The sequence below is a fragment of the Jaculus jaculus genome, unplaced genomic scaffold (genome assembly GCF_020740685.1).
Source record: "Jaculus jaculus isolate mJacJac1 unplaced genomic scaffold, mJacJac1.mat.Y.cur mat_scaffold_34_1_3701052_arrow_ctg1, whole genome shotgun sequence".
Taxonomy (NCBI): domain Eukaryota; kingdom Metazoa; phylum Chordata; class Mammalia; order Rodentia; family Dipodidae; genus Jaculus; species Jaculus jaculus.
Window position 1 is genome coordinate 3,152,964 of NW_025423490.1, and position 21,728 is coordinate 3,174,691.

The 21,728-nt window shown below is 44.7% G+C and overlaps 1 protein-coding gene across 1 annotated transcript in view; it reads right to left on the minus strand.

Moving 5' to 3' along the window:
* The window catches only part of LOC101603871 (zinc finger protein 571-like), a 137,316-nt gene extending 116,829 nt beyond the window's left edge, over positions 1–20,487 (minus strand). Inside the window, 1 exon segment of the mRNA XM_045141239.1 lies at positions 20,283–20,487. Coding sequence (XP_044997174.1) covers positions 20,283–20,487 — 205 coding nt within the window.
* Between the last annotated feature and the right edge of the window lie 1,241 nt (positions 20,488–21,728).

A 21,728-nucleotide genomic window follows, 5' to 3' on the forward strand; every position in this document is an offset into this window, starting at 1 on the left:
ATAAACTTGAACCCCAGCCTAGCTCAGTGCTTCAGCCTCCATCCCACAGAAAGATTGTAGCCCTGTGCTGTGCTTCAATAAACAGTCTTAGTCTGTTGAGATTAAGCCTGATGTTTTCCTTTGCTTTTTTGTTTTAATTTTTTGTTTTATTTTTATTTATTTGAGAGAGACCAACAAAAAAAGGCAGAGAGAGACAGACAGAGAAAGAGATAGAATGGACATACCAAGGCTACTCTAAACCAACTCAGAATGCATGTGCCACCTTGTGCATCTGGCTTATGTGGGTACTGGGGAATCGAGCCTTGAACCTGGGTCCTTAGACTTCACAGGCAAGTGCTGAACTGCTAAGCCATTTCTTCAACCCTTCCTTTGCTTTTATCTTTTACTTTCCTTTCAACTTTAGGAAAACAGATCTAATTAAAGAAGTGCAGAACATGTCTAGTTAACAAAGCAGATATGGTCAGAGAATGACGTAAACATTTACAATTATTTTGATTAGCATTTAAATTTAGTTTGTCAGGTGATAGTGTAAACCATACCTGGGACATAGAAAACATACATATTTTAAGTATCTGCCAGTCATAACTACAGTCAGAATACATTAGTTACCCCGAAAATAGTATTTTACCAACAACTTTAAATCAATTGATTTGATCTAGACATTTTATGTCAAGAAAAGACAAGACAGTATAAAAACTTGGCATCTGTGTTTGAAAACAACTTTGGCTAGTCTGTATACCTATACAGATACCAATTACCCCAAAACTGGAAGCAGAATAGCAGAGTTTAAGACCATTTTTATGTCAATGAAGATCATTTGAACATGAGGTTGTGTCCTAGAGCAGGGAACATGTCTTAAATATCAATAACAAAAAAACTTATAAAGGGAAGAGAAAGGAAGGGGGGAGGGTACTTAATAGGTTGATATTGTATATATGTAAGTACAATGATTGTGATGGGGAGGTAATATGATGGAGAATGGAATTTCAAAGGGGAAAGTGTGGGGGGTGGGGAGGGAGGGAATTACCATGGGATTTTTTTTATAATCATGGAAAATGCTAATAAAAATTTTAAAAATAAAAAAAAAAACTTAAGATACTAAGAATGAGACTGTAATAGGTCTGGGGTCACTCAGAGATTCACAAGTCTGACACAAGTATGATGTTAACAAAATTAGAGGCTCTATTTACTGGCCAGGGCTATACTTCGAATCAGGAACTTAAGAGTGCAGTCCCAAGTTCCATCTGGTCAGAGTTTATAAAGACAAAAACCACAAGACTACAAGACAACAGTCACATTACCATCTATTTCAGTTGTTATTGCAACATGCTGAGCCTAGTTACAAAAGCAAAAAAGAATGTGGTTAGTGGTTATCTTGCTCAAGCAGACAAGGGCCTGGTGTCATTAAAATTTTCCACATTATGCATACCAGAAATAACATTTACAATGCCCTGCAAATTGTCAGTTCCCTCTTCCTACATAATTAGAGACAGTGCCTTGGAAACAGTCCATTTTATTAAATCATATCAATTCCATTTAAGAAACATTTCCTTATCCATCACATTTCCCCCTTTAGTTGGCACAGCAAGTCAAACCTTTGACTCTCCTCTGGGAACCAGCTGGTATCAGTATCTAGTGAGCATTAATTTTATAGCTCCTGGTAGCCAGGGCATTTATCACACAAGGACAATCAAAAATACTAGGAATATTGCTACAAAGAGCTCTATAAATTGTAGCAGACATGGCATCCATCCATTTAGCCTGTCCAAAAGGAAGGAGATGTTGTTTAGATCCTCCTTTGTATTTTGTAGATCCTCCTCTAATTGCCTGATTTTTATCTTTTGCTGTGCCTGACCTATGTGCATAAAAGCAAATTCTTCCTTTAGAAACAGACATATGCTTCCTTCTCTCACTGTCAAAAGAACCATGTCAGCTAGAGTCCAGTTAAACCTGTAAATCTAAGACTGTCCCTGCTACCTTGGATATATAGTCAATCATCTGGGCAGACAGTTCCAATGCCTGTTGGTCTTGTACCAATTCTGGGTGTTATTCCCAATCCTATCAGCAAGGGGATGAGCTGTACAGCTTGTTTATTTCATTCTAGGGTGTGGCCGACAAGCGATATGAGAAGGCTTTGGTTTCCAGGGGCAATTTGTTCTCTGGCAACATTAGTACCAGTATGTATATGCCTGTCCAATTTTGGGAAAGAATGCTACATAAGCTGAAATGCTGCACAGGAATGTAGGTGGGCAGACAGCTCCATTCTTCTAACGGTAGTAACATTTTCACATAAGGCTGACTGTACCATTCCCACTTGTTTTGTATCATTTCAATGTTGGCAGAGTACTAGGGATGCTCCAGGAGCAACATAAACATCAGGAAGAGAGGGAAACTTGGGGCACCCAGTTTGGAAGGAAGAAGAGATCCATCTATAACCCAGGAGTGGCTGAAGCCCATAAAGGGTGCACCCTGAGACACATCCAACAAATTTTTAGCTAGCCCAGGATTTGTTCTGTTAGTTAGGGTAAAGGTGGTCTCTAATAATAGGTGAGAAACTGGGTCCAGCTATAGGGACCCGTTAGGTTCTGGCAGATGTAGGGGATTAGGCTGGGGTAATTGCTGGCTTGACTCTAGATGCTTCATGACCTTCTTGACGACCTGCTTTAATATGTGTTCCTTTTCAGCATGGGCTTATAGCCCTTCCCCATATAATAGAGCAATGGAAGGCTTAAGTCGCCAGAAGATAATTTTTCCCTGGTCAGGGCATATGTAACCTGAATGATTTCCTAGAGCTATTCCTTGCCAATATTTGGCACCATTTTTAAGTACACAAAGTAGCTGACTCATAGGGGTTTCTTTAGAGATAGGTTAGGTATGAAAAAAAAAAAGTTTTTTTATACATACAGGGCATGGTGGGATCATGCCAAGAGCAGGAACAGGAAGGAGTACATGCCATTTCCAGCATACAACTTTTCCTATTCCCTCTGACACCCAGCAAGTTAATGTTCATGCTCATATGTTAATGCTACTCTCACTTCTGGCTAGAGACTTCTCTTTTCAGATGGTGATGACCACTGGGATGACCCAAAAGGCAACACAGTGCTAAGAAGGGACGAAGGAGTGTCCAGCACTGAAACATCTCACACCCACCAAGGCTCAGGGTCCATTGTGGAAGAGGTGGCAGAAAGAATGTAAGAGCCAAAGGAAGGGAACCACTCCTTACATACAACTGTCCAGACAGAACTTGGCCTTGATATCCAAGACCTTGCAGTGCCTAGCAGTACTCACACAAGACCCACATAATAGGAGAAAAAGATGATGATATAAAATTAAAAGAGAGACTAACAGAGAGAGATAAAGGATATGACAGAAAGCAGAGTTATGAAGTAAAAAGTGGGGAGGGGAGAGGAGGGTAATATCATGGTCTGTTGTCTGTAAGTATAGAAGTTGTCAATAAACCCCACAAGAAAGCATGTTTCCTAAACCCACAATTTGTCAACTCTCCCTTAAATAAACCCTACAATTTATGTCTTCCCCTAAACAATTCATAATTAGCCTTCTTCAGTCTGCCTTTATTAATTTTTATTAAAGGTAGGACAGAATGCAAAACCTGGGGTTCATAAATTCTAGGAAACCCCTCCTGAACCCCCAAATCCTGCATCAATATTACAGACATTTCCCTGACTACATGTCAGATCAGTCTTAATCTTGCCTGTTTAACTCATACAGGTCATTTTAGTAGATACAAATCAAATGGTTTCAGAATTTCCTATTGTTACTTCCTAAGTAACTATTTGTACTTTTATATTCATAGGGCCCCTCTCTAAGGCTCTGCCAACTTGATTCCTCCAAACCATCCACCCAGCCCACCATTCAGAATGCAAGAACACAGCTATGAATTCCTGATATGGATTATGCTGTTCATTACCCCCAAAAGGTTTCTCGTCTTCCATCCACTTTTTCTATAAAATTTTCTCTGTTATTTTTTATGTAAAATATCTGAAATGTAACACTCAAGAGAGCTCTCTGCAGCATCCTGGGTATGCTTACAGAAAGTCTGGGATTTAAGAACTACCTCCTATTATGCTAATTACGGATATCTCTGAGCTGAGATGAGGGAATGCCAACTTCTCCCAGGCCTTGCTCAGCACATCACTCAAGGCCCTTTCTCATTTGACAGTTTTCCACCTCTTCCTATAAAGCCCTCTCTCTGTCTGTCTTGCACCATCTTGCTCTTTCCCTGGCTCATGCCTCCCTCACCCCTTCTATTCCTCTTTGCAGGATCTAATGCCTATATCTCTGTCTATAGCTTCAGATCTCTCCTGTCTTTTCTGGTATTAAAAGAAAGTATTGGAGTCAAAAAAAAAAAAGGAGCTGGTCTCAGGGTTTCTATCTTGACCCCAAAATGCAACACTGAGCTCTGTTTCTGTGCCCTAGGGACCTTAGGTGACCCCCATCTGGCCCTGATCCCTCAATAAACTATGTAATCTCACCATGCAGGTTGAGGCCTAAGGCCACCAGCATGTTTCAGCTAGCAGGCAGTCATCCACAAAACTTCATGGCCTCCTGTGCCATGGAGAACAAGGGTTGGTTCAGGCACAGTGGATACAAGAGCCAGTGTATCTGGATCCTGTAAAGTATGAAGCATAGATAGGAACAATGCAGTCATACTGTGGTGTAGAAAGGTGGTTTCATCAGATGTGGTCTACCAGCTGGACTGATGGGATTTTTGCTAACCTGTGTAAGGAGGTCCCCTTCCCAGCCAACCAAGGGTTTCCAGAGATGTGGAATCAGGACTTTTGGACAACCCACATGCACAGCTCTGGGCAAGCTGTGTGTGTGCCTGTGTGTTTGTGTCACGGGCTGTGTTTATCTTTCTGTGCTCTCTCTATGCCTGAGTCTCTCTGACTAGCTCTACCATTGTTTAAATCTAGGTGTTTGACATCCCCTCTTTGTCACTGCTGTCACTAGAACATCTTTCCCTTATGTTTCTGAATCTCAACATCTCTTCTGTAAGCTCTGAGATTGCTACCACCTGGACTGAGCTGAAGATGCCTTCTTTTTGGCTGGAAGACCATTATTAGGCAATTTCCCTCCTTTGGTCAGTGTGTGTGTGCCTGCCTGTACCTAGAGTTTCCTGCATGCTAGACAAAGTATCTGCCATTTAGCCATATCCTCAGTTCATTATTTAAATTTTTGTTTGGAGACATGGTCTCACTCCAAACCAGACTGACTCTAAATATGGGGTACTCTTATCTTGCCTGCACAAGTAAGTGGGTTTACACGCCTGCATCTTCAGAGCCTAGCAGAAAGCAGAACCCAGGGCATGCCCTAACTATCCTTCTGCCTCCTTGGCTCTACTTCATCCTCCTATTCCAGCCCCCAGTGGCAGGTTTGGAGGTGGGCCTTCTGCAAAAGCGCTGAATGTGTCTCTTTGCACTACCCGTCCTCTACACGAGAATCCTGAATCACAAGGTCCCCTGAGAATGCCAGATACTCAGAGAAAAAGACTGGGTGACAGGGGCTCAGAGTCTGTGGATCACGTTAGCTGACACAGACAGCAACAGGATCAGGCAAATGAACATTCTGCACTGCAGCTATGACCCTAGAAGCAGGGGCAGACTATTGCTCTGCTATTTCCTCTATTACTCTAGGAGAACAGGGCAGGGGAAATGAGCACATGACACAGATGCTCGGTAGGACAGGAAGGCGAGAAGGACCCCTTGCTTGTCACCACCCTGTGGTGGGTCCAATATTTCCCTCGGCTTCAGCTTGGTCAGTGAGTTAAAGGACAGAGTTGCAGGCTTCAGAGATAAGGAGCAGAAAACTGGGGACTGTAACCCAAGCCTGCAGAACACAAATAGTCTACTTGTTTTCTCCATGGCTGTCCCTGTATGTCGGCAAAATTGTTTCCTCATGCCGACTCCTAACTCCTCACCCTATGTGTTTTTTGTTGTTGTTGTTGTTGTTATTTTTTCAGAGAAGTCTCATTCTATATAGCCAAGGCTGTCCTTAAATTTAGGACAGTCTTCTTGCAATAGCCTCTTAAGCACTGGGATTTATAGCCATGAGCTATAAGCCTTCTCTCATGCCTATAAATTCCACCAGTTTTGGAGTCATTATTTCTGTGTGACCTAGTTGGATCTCTGTCACTCTGACAATGGTTTTGAAGACTTGGCAAGGGATATTAGTAGCCCCCCTTACACTATGTGTATACTTAAGTGGTGACATATGATTGCAGGTGCAGCTGTGTGTTCTGAGAGTGAAAATGCTAAAGACACTACCCATCTGGGCTCCATCCATCCATTTTCCTCAGTTGGTAGAATTCATTTGCCCTTGCTGAAGCCCTTGCTTATTCTAAGAATAGGTCTAACTCCATGCTGTCCTGACACAATAGGAATCTCTTCCCCACCAGATCACTTCTTCCTGCTCATGCTAGAAGCAAACCCAACATCAGAGTGGGAACTGTGGTGTTAAATCCATGACTCCAGCCTGAGATGTCTGTTTTCCCATCCAGACCATTCCTTCCCAGCAAGAAGACTAAGAATTAGAGCTAATCTGGAGCCACTGAACACATATATAAGTCTACAAGTTGGAAATGGGATGCTGAAGCCAAATCTGTCTGCTCCCACTTCATAGTGGAGTGCTCACAGAACCAAGTTCTGATGAAAACTTGAAGTTTACATAAAACTTGAAGTTACATAAAATGTTTGGAAGCAATTATGTGGTCCAACTCCTAGATGGAGCTTGTCACATAGTGAATGGCTCCATCTTGTCTCATCTGTGTGCTGAGAACGGACATGTATATATAAACTACCTGAGGATGAAGATGTATACATAAACTAACAGCTATGGTAAGGGTTAGATGAGCAAGGAAGCTAGGAATGGTACTGCACGTATGCAATCTGAGTGCTCTGCAAGCAGAAAGAAAGACTAGCATGAGTCAGAAATTCTGTACTACACAAGAAATTACATGCAAGCCAGAACTTCATAGTGACACACTGCCTCAGACACATAAACAAAAATCTACACCAGTAGCACAGGCCTTTAATCACAGCTGCTACTAGGAGGCCAAAGCTGCATTACTACAAGTTCAACTCCAGACTGGAGAGCTTATGACAAAGAACAAACGCCATAAAAACATCATGATGGGATGATTAATACTGCTTCTTCTTCCTTTATTCCTAAAACTGGGAGGAGGCTACTGCAGGAGCTGGGTCACGAAGCAGCAGCAGAGCATGTAACTTCTTACTTCTCTTCCCTGCACTATCATTTCCTCCTCAGGTGCCTTTGTTGAGCTTTCAGGCACTGCTCATTTGTCCTCCATTGTCCACAAACACAGTTCCTACTCTCAGGTTTGTATGTGGGGAAAAAAAATACAGGTTATACACCTCGGCTATACACACTTAGCCATTAAACATTGTTCATTACTATATCCTTCCTTTCTTTAATTTTATTATGATGATTTTGTTTTGCTTTGATTTGTTTTCTTGGCAGGCTCTTTCTGTAGCCGAGGCTGACCTTGGACTCACTCTGTAGCACCAAGATGCCCTCAAACTCAAATTGAGTTACTTTACTACCTTACCTCAGCTTCCTGAGTGCTGCAATTAAAGGCATGGACCAAAACACCTGGCTCAGTTCATTGCTATCTTAACATTCTTATTGAAATCACTTTGTAACAAAGGAACACTGCTTCCATGCAGGCAAGCTACACAATAAATTTTGCTAATTGTTTTGGAATGCTCATCTCTCATAAGGTGAGAAATACCAACAAGATTGCACATTGAGGAGTCCCTTCCTTTCTCATGTACCCTAATGTTTCCATCATTCTATTCTGTCTCATTCCTTCTAGGCCTTCACCTTCAGATCTCCACATCTTGTCCTTCAAAACTCCCCTCCTCTGTGAAACCTGGCCTACACCACCAAATTTCCCCTTCACTCAAAACCCTCACATGCCTCCTGCCTCTGAAATGCTTACCACATGCAGGCATCACTTTGCTGTAGCCTGTTGTCCTCTCTGTCAGATTTCCCCTCCACCAGGAGATCATGTGCAGAAGGAAACATTCATGTTCTCTGTCAATTTTTTACCACCTCAACCCTCAGGATCCCTACAAGGATCCTCTCACCTCTCCTACCTCACAATTGCTTTGCCCTAACTTAGTCCTCAGATTTCTGCAGAATGAGGGCCTCCCTCAGAAGCTCACGTTCACTTCCTACAGACCTTTACCTCATGCCTTACACCTTCAACTCCTCAACTGGGCCATCACCTCTTCCCTCACACCTCTGTCTCACTACACCACTCAGGCCTCTTTCTCCAACAGCTCCTCCTTCCTCACAAATAAGTTCCTTCTCCAACTGAAAGACTGAGGACAATCAGTACTTGTTTGACTAGACTACTAAGACCTCTCAAAACCTATTACAGTGCTGGAGAGATAGCTAGGCAGTTAAGACACTTGCCTACAATGCCACAAGATGCAGATTTGGTACCTCAAGGACCAACGTGGCTCATATGTCTGGAGTTTGCAGAACTCAATTTCTCTCTTCCTCGGCCTCCCTTTCTCTCAAATAAATATGTAATAAAATATATTTTAAATTTTATATTTAAAAAAAAAAACAACCTAATGTAGACACAGGATTCTCCAATGTGGTAAGGGCAAAGCCACTGCCCCACCTTCCCAGGGTAGCAGTCAGGGGGAGAGTCACCACCTAAGCCCACCGTGTGTATTCTGCTTCACTTTCTGTACAGTGAGCAGAGCTCTGTGACATACCTATCTCTTAGACTTGAGAATCAACAGCCTCCAACTTATCCAAGACACTTCTTTACTCTTGCCCACTACACTGACTGGGAAAGAGTTACATGGCCCCATCCCCCAGTACAACAAGTCATAATAGGGAATCAGGTTCTCTGACATCCCACTGGGATAATGTTATAAGGGGTGGTATCCAGGTCCCTGGGCATGTCAATCAAGTGTTCCATCTTGACCACTACAGTGTGCTTTGATTGTATTGTGGGTTTAAATTTTTTGTTTTATTTTTGTGGGTTTTTTTTTTTTCAAGGCAGGATTTCACTCGCTCTAGGCCATGATGACCTGGAAACTCAACCTTCAGTTTCCAGGACTATTTCAAACTCACAGCAACTCTCCTTCCTCATCCTTCTGAGTATTGGGACTAAATATGTGTGCAAAAACATCCAGCTTTTGGATACTGTGTGTCTGTGTGTGTGTTTACGTGCATAAGGGTCTCCTGTGGCTGCAACTGTACACCAGATGTATATGCCAGTTTTTACATCTGATTTTATGTGAGTAATAGGGAACTGAATTGGTCCATCAGGCTTTGCAACAAGTACTTTTAACCACTGAGCTATCTCCCCTACTGGAGTTATTTTGTGTGTGTTTTTGAAATAGAACGTCACTGTTTGGCCCAGGTTGGCTATGAGCTCGGCCTTTAGCTCAGGCTGCTGTGGAGTATCTAGTAAATGCTCCTGCTTCCCTGTCCACAAGCAGGATTTCCAGGCCTATACCACCAGGCTTGGCTTGGAGGTGAAATTTGAACTCAGGGCTAGGACACTTCACTTCTTTTGCCTTAACAAGATACTGAGGGAAAATCAGACAAGAAATTAATGACACAGGTAAAATGATACAGGTTCACTTAGGCTGAAGAGATGGCTGAGGGGTAAGAGTGTTTTTATTGTATATATAAGGCACTGGGGGGCCTGGGGCTGCTCTAGGTCTATCACCCAGCATCCACATAAAGAGCTGAGCAGTCACACATGCCTATAACCCCAGTCCTGTGGGGAACAGAGATGAGCGAATCACTGGGACTTGTCAAAAGACAGCGAGCTCTGCAATCAGTAAAAGACTCCTCCTGAAGGAAAAACAGGTGGGTCAAAGATGGGGAGAGACAGCCAATAATCTCCTCTGGCCTCCACAGGCACACATACAACCCAAACACCACAACCTACACATGTGCACAACTCATGATACATACGACATGAACACACACACACACACACACACACACACACACAAAGAATAGACTCCCTAAAAGAGTGAAAAAAGTGCACACATAGCTATTGGTGACTGAAAAATAAAACCCAACACTTAGGAGACTGATGCAGGAGGATAGCTGTAAGTTTGCGGCCAGTTTGGGCTACAGAATGAAACTCTAACCCTTGAAACAAAGGACAGTGGGACAGTGAGAGGATGAGAATGAGAGGCACATATGTACAGACACAATGACAGTGAGAAAAAGAACAAGGTGATGCTGCATACCCATCCATCATTAAGATGCAGTTCCTATTCCCATACCCTATGAATTTCCAAAGTGCCCACTGTGTGTTCTGTGACTCTCTAACCAACACTGACCCCAAGGGCTGGGTGATGCCTCAGTTTTGCAAAGCCTGTAAGCCTAGGTTTGATTCCCCAGCAACCACATAAAGTTAAAGGCAATGTGGCTTATGCTTCTATAATCTCAAACAGCCTAGGCAAGTGGGAAGCAGAAACCAGGAGAATCTAAAGCACTTGGGAGCAGACACTGTCTCACTGTGAGTGAAACAGAGATAACAAGGTTTTTTCCTGATCTTCACATGCACTGACACACACACACATACAACTCACAATTAAATAAATATTTTTTTAAAAGGTGCAACTTAAGAAAAATCCTGAAAGCTTGGTGTTGTGAAGATCCCTCTTAATGGTGGGGAGAAAAGGAGGACATCTCTGCTCTGCCTCCTTAGGTACAGAGCATTTGTTTCATGTCCCAAGAGGTAAAAACATATTAACATTCCCAAGGTAGTGGAAGACCTGAGGGGACAGAAGGAGGAAACCTGTATCTCCTCTTGAAGTTCTAGGGGCCTTGGGCTCTAACCAAGGTCTGCTGGTCTGTCTGTGCCTCTTGTTACCTGTTTCTCTCTGTTTCTCACCATTTCTGAACCTCTTTCTCCAAGACTCTTGCTAAATGCATCTGGGATTTCCTACCCATCACATTGTTCTCAAAGGCTCTGGCTGGGAACAAAAACCACACAAGGAGATATACATTCACTGCCTTTGCATAATCCCTACCGCCAGACTGCCCAGACTGCATGAAGGAGGCAGAAGTCCAGCTAAGGAGTCAAAAGGATAAGCATTGACTGCCCTGGGCTCCTCTGTTCACTTCCACAAAGGGCACAGAACCAGCCTTGAAGGTACCTATCTTTAATCCCAGGTACATGGGAAGCCAAGGCAAAAGCATGCCCAGTGCAAGATCAGTCTGGGTAAAGAATGAGACCGTGTTTCATGTCTCAAAGAATAAGTAAAAATAAATAAATAAAACATGTACTGTGATACAGTGACAGAACTTGTTAAGCATATACAAATCTCTAGGCTTGTTACCTAATAAAACAAAATACACAAATACACACACACACACACACACAGAGAGAGAGAGAGAGAGAGAGAGAGAGAGAGAGAAGAGAGAGGGAGAGAGGACTCAGAGAAAAAAGGGCTTATCAAATGGCAAGGAAGTAGCAATCCTGATACCAGCTCCTGTCCTACTAGTTTTACTGTTCGAGGCCAGTTTGAGCTACAGAATGAAACTCCAACCCTTGAAATCAAGCATCAGAAAACAAGTACTGTTTACTGATGGAAAAGCCTCCTGTGGAAGAGGTGGTGAGAAACCCAAAGGTAACAGGTAAACACTGGTCAGTGACAGCAGAAGCAAAGGAGAGTATACCTCAAACAGGTGGTTTAGACAAGGCAAAGTAATATTCACAAAGATTCAGAAATGGAGAGATCACAGAGATTCATATACAGACAGGGACACAAGCTCAGAGGTGATCAGGGAGGCTGTGGCTGGGTGAGATCAAGAGCCCCAACTTGGCCTCCCAGGCTTCAGTGCAGGAAATATTTGAGGAGATGGCAAGGGGCCCTCCTAACAGTCTAACAGAAGTCTCTTCAGTTCTGCTTGCCTTAGTGTTCCTTGAAAAACCACCTTCCTTCGCCCCAACACTCTAAGGCCATAGGTTCCATCTCCAGTAGGCCCTGCCCCAATACCCCAGGAGTAATGTATGCAAGGACTCAAGTACCTCCCACACAGATAACACCACAATGTGACACTCCTGATCCCTCAGTGCCCCAATATGCAAAGCACTGCGGGAGTCCACAGACTACCATGGCATTAACCATCCTGATGTCTGGCAGCTAAAACTTGCTGTTGGGCTCAGGTTCAAGACAGGCAGGCTAGTCAAAGTGCATGGCCTCCTGAGTGTCAGGGCCTGATTAGGTCTACCTAAGAACACCAGGGTCCAAAGACAGAGTAGAAAAGAATTAATTCAAAGTTGTGGTTTAGCTGGCAGATTGAACAGAGCACAATGTCCCAGGAACAGATATGAGACTGTGTGGATACCTATTTGAAATGTACTGGAAATCATATAGAATGGCTCAGGAGTTGGGTGCCATGGGATCCTGTGGGACAGAACCCAGAACCCAATTGGGATAGACAATGGGAGCCAGGAGACAGTGCCCTACATTTGAGATATAGGAGTCACAGTTTACCTCCCCTGGTTAAGGAATTCATTCCACAAACACATCATTGTTGACTTCCTGGGCATAAGGTGCCCTTTTTTAATCTCTCCACAGAAGCTTGTTACAGGAAATACCACAATTCTTCATATATAGACCTGGAAAAGTAGGTAGTCCATACTCAAAGGTTAGTTACACTTAGGACTTAAGTAAGCATGATTAAACACTACTTTAATATTATTTGGAATATCATCATATAAAAGAAATATTCTCTGTATGTTGGCAAACTTCACAGCAAAAGTTGCTAATTGTGCTGGAATTCTTGACTCTTCAGAGACTAGTCAAGTGCCAGATTGAAGGGCTCATTTTCTTGTCCAGATTCCCTTATTTTTCCTTTCATTTCTTTCTTCTCTCTTTCTCTTGGTTATACTTACACCCACAATATCTCCTCTAACTTCACTCTTCCACTTTAGCCCTCATGCGCAGATCCCCTCCAAAGCTCTACTTTGACCATGTTCACTCAAACTTCCTGCTTCAAAACCCTTCTTTCCACTTAGTCCTGACTGCTATAGACTGTGTCCCCTCCCTCAGACTCTTACCTCCTCCTGTAGAACCTCACTTGGTCCCTTACATTAATCTCACCTTCACCTTCCACCCCCTGGATGTCACTTCCATCAGTTGCTCATCTCCTCCAGAGTCCCTAGTTTCCAAACTTCAGTCAATGACCACCTCCAGAAGGCACACACATCCTCCATCATCACATGCTTTCTTCTCTTTACACCTGTCATGCCTGTCTTCCTAGAACAGATGCTCTTCCCATAGATCATTTAGCCTGTTATCCATCCTCACAAACTAGGGACCTTTTTTTTTTTAAATTTTTATTTATTTATTTGAGAGCGACAGACACAGAGAGAAAGACAGATAGAGGGAGAGAGAGAGAATGGGCGCGCCAGGGCTTCCAGCCTCTGCAAACGAACTCCAGACGTGTGCGCCCCCTTGTGCATCTGGCTAACGTGGGACCTGGGGTCCTTAGGCTTCACAGGCAAGCGGTTAACCACTAAGCCATCTCTCCAGCCCGGGACCTTTGACAACTGATATCTCACATTCTATTAAGGCCCCTCTAAGCCCAGTGAAGAAAGTATCCTGGAGTCTTGCAATAGCCAAGCCACTGTGTTGCCTGCCCCATGGCAGCAGCCAGTGTAGGATTAATTCCTGTCCTCCTTAAGTCACATCGCTTCCCATACACTGTGCCAAGCACCACACTCCACAGCCCTCCTTGACTTGATGGTCACAGAGGGACAGCAGTGGGCTATATAGCAGCACAGGCCTCAACAAGGCCATTAGCTATTCTTGCCTTTCTGTGCCCACCACACAGCTCAGCAGGGAGTGCCATCATACCATTCTCCTGAAGAACACAGCAAGTCTCAAGAGAACACATGGCTTCTGAGATCACACATACAGAAGTTGAATGGGAATGGAGATGAGGGCTCTGTCCAAGTGAACCATAGTTACTACCACTGAACTTTAACCACTTGGTTTTGTTTATATCAGATTGAGTCTAACTAGACTTAAGCAGGCTGACACTGGACACACTATGTAGCCCAGGGTGGTCTGGAACTTGCAACACTTCCTCTTTACAACCCTCCTCAGAAGCTGGGATGATAGGCATGTACCACTATGACTGGTTTGGTAGTGAGAGGTAAAGCCAGGTCTAGGCCACATCCCCATTTCAAATTAACAGAGTACTAGGGGACAGCATCAGTGAGAAGGAGGCTTAAAGGCATAAGGCCTCTGGGCAGAGATGCTCTTGAAATCCTGCATCCCAAATTAACCATGCAAAAGTGTGAGGTCCCAGCCAGAGAGTCCTTCCAGCCCATGACTTAACACCCATTTTCAATGCCAGGCCATTGAAGACATAGACAGTGACAAAGATGGAGAGACAAAAGAGGGCAGGTGTCTGCAGGACAGAAGTCAATGTATATGAATCCACATGTTTAGCAAGCTGAGCATTGCAGTGGCATTACAGTTGGAGAGTCAGATACAGTTAACAATGAGCCCCTCAGAAAACTCATCCACACATTTCCATTTCTCTGCAACCACTCCTAGTACCACTGTGGGTACTACTCAGGATTCTGTAAAAAGAAGATGGATACAGTGAATATTATTATAAGGAGGATTTGTTGGATTGGCTTACAGGCTATGAGCTGGGCAGTCCAGCAATCACTGCCTGCAGGCTGGGGAAGCTGGGAACTCTGTGGCTGCTCAGTGCATGAGACTGCATTCTTCAAAAGTCCTAATCAGGTACAGGAAGCCTAGAGGATTCCTGGGAAACTTCTGGTCTTCAGGCCATGTTGGAAGGCCAAAGAATCTGGGTTCAGATGTCCATGAAGGACAGCAGCAACAGGGCAGATGCACACACTAGTGTGCGGCAAACGCAGCCAGGCCAAGGCCCTATTTTATTGGAGCTTCTTTTTTTACAGTCCATCACTTGAAGGGCTGGTCACTCTGATGGCCACCCAAAAAGTGTTATTTCTTCATTCCCGATCTGATCAAGTTGACAAAGGTATTAAATTGTCACACATGCATGCACTTCATTCTCATTTCCTTCTCCCATAGCCCTGTCCCTATCTGGCTAGATCTCTTTCTTCCCCCAAATGCTGTCAACCTAGCATTCCTGCCCCTCCTATACGATAAATGGTGAGTTCAGTTTTGTTAATATTTCCTTTTTGCTTTAAAAACAGAAAAAGTAGATGAAATTCCTCCTGCCTGAAGTCATCATTAACTAAGAAAACAGGCCTATCCTTCCTATATTTGAATGAAGGGAGATTTGAACAAGGTATAGGCCTTTCCCCCATTTTACCTTAGCAGGGCACATATATATACTATGGAAAGAGATGGGGAGGAGTGAAGTTTCTGCACACAGCCACTTTTGGAATCCTGCATTCTGAAGTAATCATCCAAGTTAGACAGAGTCCCTTCTACGACCACAATAACACACAGACACATGCATAAATGGCTCAGAGAGGGAAAATGCCTAATAAAGTATTGAGAGACACAGAGAGACCAGAGAGAGAAGGGCCAGTGACAGAACAACGTGGGATCACATTCACATGGCTGAATTAGGAAAGTGAATGAGCGGGTCACAGAGATTCACATTGAGATGAAAGGTTCAGAAATAACAGCCTAATAGACAAATCCAAAAGCACAGACAAAGTTTCATATGTGAGCTGTAACCCTGAGCCCTGGCTATCCCTCCCCAAGTGGCTGCAAAAGGATTTAGGAAACAGAGAAAGAAGACTGCCCTAGGGAAGTGGGTGACCATGATCAGGCAGAATGAGGAAAGTGTCTTCTCTTCAGCTGCTGACAGCGTACCTGGTGAAACCAAGTTTCCAAACCACCTACATTACTGCTGCCCGCTACATCTCCTACACACCATGACCAGACACTGCCACGGACATAAGCCCAAGCTCCTTTGCATCCAGATCATTAACACCACAGATTCCAGTGCCATGCCCATTTCTGCCTGATGGCTAAAACATGTCTGTGTGCCCAAGACAAAAATCACAACAGCAGGGTGATAGTTTCCTGATGGTCAGTAGCAGGTGAGTGTCACCTAAGATGACCAAAGCCAAGAGACACAATTTAGGTAATGATGGACAGAGTTCTGAGCAGCTGGGAGATAGACTGGAATCTGATGACTAAAGAACAGATACAAATTCATTTAAGTGCTCAATTACACATGCCCAATTTGCAATAGCCTAGAATTCAGACATGGGGGTTCCAAAAGGTGAGGAGTCTGGGAGATCTCGGAGAAAGACCCCAGGAGCCAAGTGACACAATAGAGCACCAGTGAACAGTGTATGGTGTATGGTGTCACTGTTTCTCTCCCCTGCCTTCTGAACCTGGGCACAAACTCACCATGTGTTGATCCTGGCCTGGGATATAGCATCCTCTCTTGATCCCGCTGCAGCAAAGTTTCATAGGAAATTCTAGAAAATTTTAAGTTACCATCTGGAAAATTAATGAGGTCAGACCTCAAGGTCATATCTTCCGTGGCTGTAGTCATAAATCAATATTACTGTCACATTATTATTTTAAGTAAATAGAAGAAATATTCTATGTACATAGGTAACCATATAAAATGTTGCTAGCTATGCTCCAATTTTTCACTTTCAGCTCACAAAATACTTTAAGTAGACCCCTGAGTGAAGGCCTCCCTTCCCTTCCCATGTCCTCTTAATTTTCCCCATTTTTGTTCTCCTTATTCTTTTATTTACTTTTTGGTGGGGAGGGGGAAGTTGAGGTAAGAGTCTCACTCTAGCCGAGGCTGACCTGTAATTCACTATGTAGTCTCAGGGTGGCCTCAAATTCATGGCAATTCTCCTACCTCTGCCTCCTGAGTGCTGGGATTAAAGGTGTGCACCAACACACCCAGCTTTCTTTATTCCTTTCTGAGGCCATGACTCCTCTCTTCAGATCTCCTTAACCCTCCCCCCTTCCTGAGAACTGATCTCCAGCTTCAAAACTCCTCCAAATATCATCTCCCTTCAGAACTCTTTCCTGAAGTCTCCTCCCTCAGACCCACACTGCCTCCCCCAGACCATGACTTCTTCCTTCATGTCTATAAGACCTGGCTTCCTCACACAGATCCTCTTTCCACAGACCCTTAATCCTTCATCCATCCTCAGAGACTGGGGAACAGCAGGGGCTCACACTTCTCCTGCTGCCTTTAAACCCAGCGTGCGTACTAAAGACAAAGCCACTGGACTATGTGTCCCATGGTAGCAGGCAACGAGAGGCAAGCCCACTAAGTCCCCAAACCCTGGCATCAGCTTCCTTTACTGTACAGTAAGCTAAGCTTCATATCCCACTGTTCTCTGAGGTTTTATGGTCCCAGGGGAAGTTGGTGGACTGTAAAGCAGTTTTGGTCTGCATGAAGCAATTTTTTTTGTTTGTTTGTTTGTCAAGGTAGGATCTCACTCTAGCCCAGGCTGACCTGGAATTCACTCTGTATTCTCAGGGTGGCCTCGAACTCATGGCGATCCTACCTCCTACCTCTGCTGGGATAAAGGTGTGCGTCACCACACCTGGCTTTTGATGAACTTTTTAAAAATATTTTATTTTTATTTATTTATTTGAGAGAGGGAAAGAGGCAGAGAGAGAATGGGCACACCAGGGCTTCAAGCCACTGCAAAAAATGTGTGGACCACCTTGTGAATCTAGCTTACATGAGTACTGGGGAATCAAACGGAGGTCCTTTGGCTTTGCAGGCAAATGCCTTAACAGTTAAGCCATCTCTCCAGCCCCTGACAAAATATTTTTTTTTACTCTTTCCATGCTGCAGCCAAACCACAGTGGTCAGCAGGAAGCAACTACTCCATTCTAGAGCTGAAAAAATAAAACTGCACAAAGGGCAGGGATTGGCTTCTGTGAGGTGCTACTGAGAGGTGATTGGGAATGAACTTAAGGTACAAGTCATGACAGACAAATGCTCTATCATGGAAATTTATACAATTTGTTTTTGTTTGTTTGAGAAAGAGTTTCACTAGGTACCAGGTTTGGCATTGAAATATCTCTGTAGGCCAGATTGGTCTGGAACTTGTGGTTCTATCTCCTTCCTTAGGCTCCTCAGTGGCTGGAATCTACACACAAAAGCCTGTTTGGAAGCGAGATTGAACTCAGGTCTTGTCTCCCCCCCCTGCACCCCCCCTTTAACCATAACAGGGATGAGGGAACATCCAGAGACAGAAGGAAAGAGGCAGGAAAGAGTCAGACCTCTGGAGATGGGTGCTCTTGATATTCTCCATCCAGTGTTCACCATCCACCTGGCTAGGCTCTCAACCAGAAAAAATTACCTCCCAGGACTCCACACTAATGTTCACTGTCTTTCAGACAGGCTCAGAGGACAGAGAGACACAAAGAGATATCATGAACAAAAAGGAACAAGTAGCTGGAAGTTGGTGGCTCGTGTGTCTCAGTACTTAGAATGCAGAAGTCACAGTATTGCTGCAAGCTTCAGGCAAGCTTGGGCAACATAGTGAGTTCTATGTCCATCTTGAAATATAATTAAACAATGCCTGAAATAAAAGAAAGAAAAATAAAACTGGGAAAGGATGGAGGGGCAAATATACAGACACAGGAAGAGCCAGAGAAGCATGAGAGCTCATGTGGCCCCTGGATAGGATTGGGGTCCATCCCTCATTTCTCTGCCCCTGAGTATCCAAAGCCTTCCTCTTTGACCTCTGTCACCACTGAAAAAGATTCATCCTCAGCAGCAGCCCCGTCAACAGGGAAAAACAGGAAAGCCCCAAGCTTTAGACCTGTGCATCAGAGAGACATGGAAGAGACTGCTCTGCCCCACCTCCCCTGCTCCTGTGTTTCTGAATCGTATCTCAAGCCAGCTAGACTGTTCTCCACCAGGCCCTTGGAGGTGTGGACAGGAAGGGAGAGAGCAGAGGGAGTGTATCTCACCCCAAATCCCAGGGCCTGGCCTTGAGCTGTAACTGAGGACTCCTGAGCTGTCTTACTGAGTCTCTGTGTCTTTCATGGTCTTCCCACCTGTCTTCAATGATCTGACATTACAAGACCCATTTGTGTTCTGAAGACTCTAGTGAGAGAGACCTATTCAGCACCCCACCACTGTCCAGACAAATCAACATGATTCCTAAGGTAATACACACACAGGTACTTGGCTGAAAGGGGAGGTGATAAAAATGTATCACCAAATAAGGAGGTTCATGGTATCTGGATTCCAATCCGTGTGTATGTGAAACTAGTGCCTAAAGGATGTGCATCCTGGGGAAGAGGTTGGGGTAAGAACCCCCAGATACAATATGGAAATATGAACCCATGCTTGCAGGGACCAAGGGGGTGCTGCTCACATGCCTGGAGTTCCACAGTAAAATAGATAATCGCAGAGATCCGGAGAAAGAGAATCAGAGATTAAGTGATAGACAAGTAGAGTTACCGAGTCAGAGGCTCAGCGAGAACCCTGGAGGGAAAACAACACTGCGAGCTTTGTTGCTGAATCCCTGGGGACAGGACAACGACGACACGGATCAAAACTCCCAGGGCGGACAATGGTGACCCAATGAGAAAGGATCAGACTATCCAAGCCATCATCCACCTGGCTGACAAAAGTCCCTTTAACTCATGCAGGAGTATAGCATCCGGAAAAACCACCCTTTCTGTCTGCTCCATGCCCCAGTGTCCCCCAATATCCATGGACGTGGTCACATGGCCCTGTTCACCCCACCAACCACCATCACAGTCCTGGCGCCAAGCGGCCCCTCTGCCAGCGTCAGGGAGACCTCCGGACCCTGCTCGCCCCCAGGGCCCTGCAGCGGCCGCACGCCAGTGGGCTGCAGGCCTGGGCACACACGCGGTGCAGACACGGGGGTGGACACTCCCCTCCCTAAGTTCAAGGGTCACACACCCTCCAGCGAGGCACAGGCGCCGAGAAAGCGCTGCATCCCGGCTGGCGCTCCCATGCCGGGCGAGAGGACTCGGGGACTCGCCGGAGCACGCGCGCGCAGGCCCGGGAGAAAGCTGCCCTCCTCCACGCCCGCGGCGCTGCGGCCGGGTGGGGGCCTCAGAACCCGAGACGCCCGGCATCTGGAAACCGCTCTGCCCGCACCACAGCACCGCAGCGGGTGGAGGCGTGCCGGGCGGAGCAGATGGAGAACTTGGGTCTGGGGTCTGAGAAGCAGAAGATGGGGAGCCAAGGCTGCCATGCCGATCTGCCGCCCACAGACTCCCTGCCCTGGATCAGGATGTCATACTCACCATTTCCGGCTTCCTGAACATTCTTCTCCAACCCCTGAAGGCCGGAGGCACAGGCCAGAGTCTCCGACCCAAATCCCCACACTCCGAGAAGGAAACGCTCGCAGCGCAGATCCAAGGTGGCGGACGGGCAGGCCGCGCCAGACAAAGGCCGCAGCGCGGACGCCAGCCCCGCGCGTCTGCGTCCTGCTCGGCCGGCGTGTTCCATTGGACGGCGCTCCAAGTCCCACCCACTGATTGGCAGCAGATGGCAGGAAATCACAGGCACAGGAAGACAACCAAGGCCTTGGCCACAAGGCTGTTTCACTGCTGTTATTTCAGCATTTGGGAGGCTGACACAGGATAATCAGCAGTTCAAAGCCAGCCTGGGCCATATAAGACTCTGACTCAACTAAAAATAATGATAAAAAACCTAGAATAAGTGATATACAAATAAGCATATTTTTTTAAAAAATTGCAATTCTTCTTTGCTGTTATTTTAAGGCAAAGCTTCCTGTGAGAAACACAGGTCTCAGTGCAATTTTGCACTTAGTCTTGTAGCATCTTAGGAATTGTATAGAAATATAATTCACAAATGGGAGAAAAGATCGTTTCACTTCCTTTTGGCTGAGATTAACTGTAGAAGTGTAGTATAAATGGGAAAATTATGACAATCCTGCTTTTCTAACTTCTATGAATTTTCACAACTACTGTTTGGGCAATCAGCCTGAGCTTCGAAATTGGAAGCAATCCCCTAAACACCTTCAGTTAGAATCACAACTTCTAGGGCTGCAGAGAGATGGCTTAGCAGTTAAGGCACTTGCCTGGGAAGCCTAAGGACTCAGACTCAATTCCCAGTACCCACATAAACCACATGCACAAAGTGACACATGTGACTGGAATGCATTTGCAGTGGCTAGAAGCCCTGGTGCACCCTTTTTAGAAAAGAAAAGGAACAACATCCTCCAGATATTTTTACAGATAATAAAACTAGTAGTATCTGTAAAAATTTTGGCATATGTTGTATTTATCTCCATACTTAACTAATGTGTACCTAAATGGAAAAACAGCATCTTTTATCCAAATCATGCAGTTGATTATTATAAGCCTAATATGTCCGTTTAGAAATTATCATGGTGTTTTTTGTTGGGCATGGAATGGTCAGCATGATCCCAGGGCCTCTCTTCACTCCTTACATTTTTAGGGAAATATTCCTTTAGAATCTCTGTTCAAATGTACCAGCAGGGCTGTGAGAAATCTTCACTGTTCCACATGAAGAGTAAGGGAAGAACCTGATTACTGTTTAGTAGGTTTGCCCTGTATAGGAAGGCAGGAGGAGCAGCACATATAATAAAATTGGAAAGACACAGGAAAAATTAGAATGGCCACTAAACAAGAATGACAGAAAAAAACTTTTGAAATACATTGCATATTTGTATAAAAAATCATTCATACATACCAACATTTCTT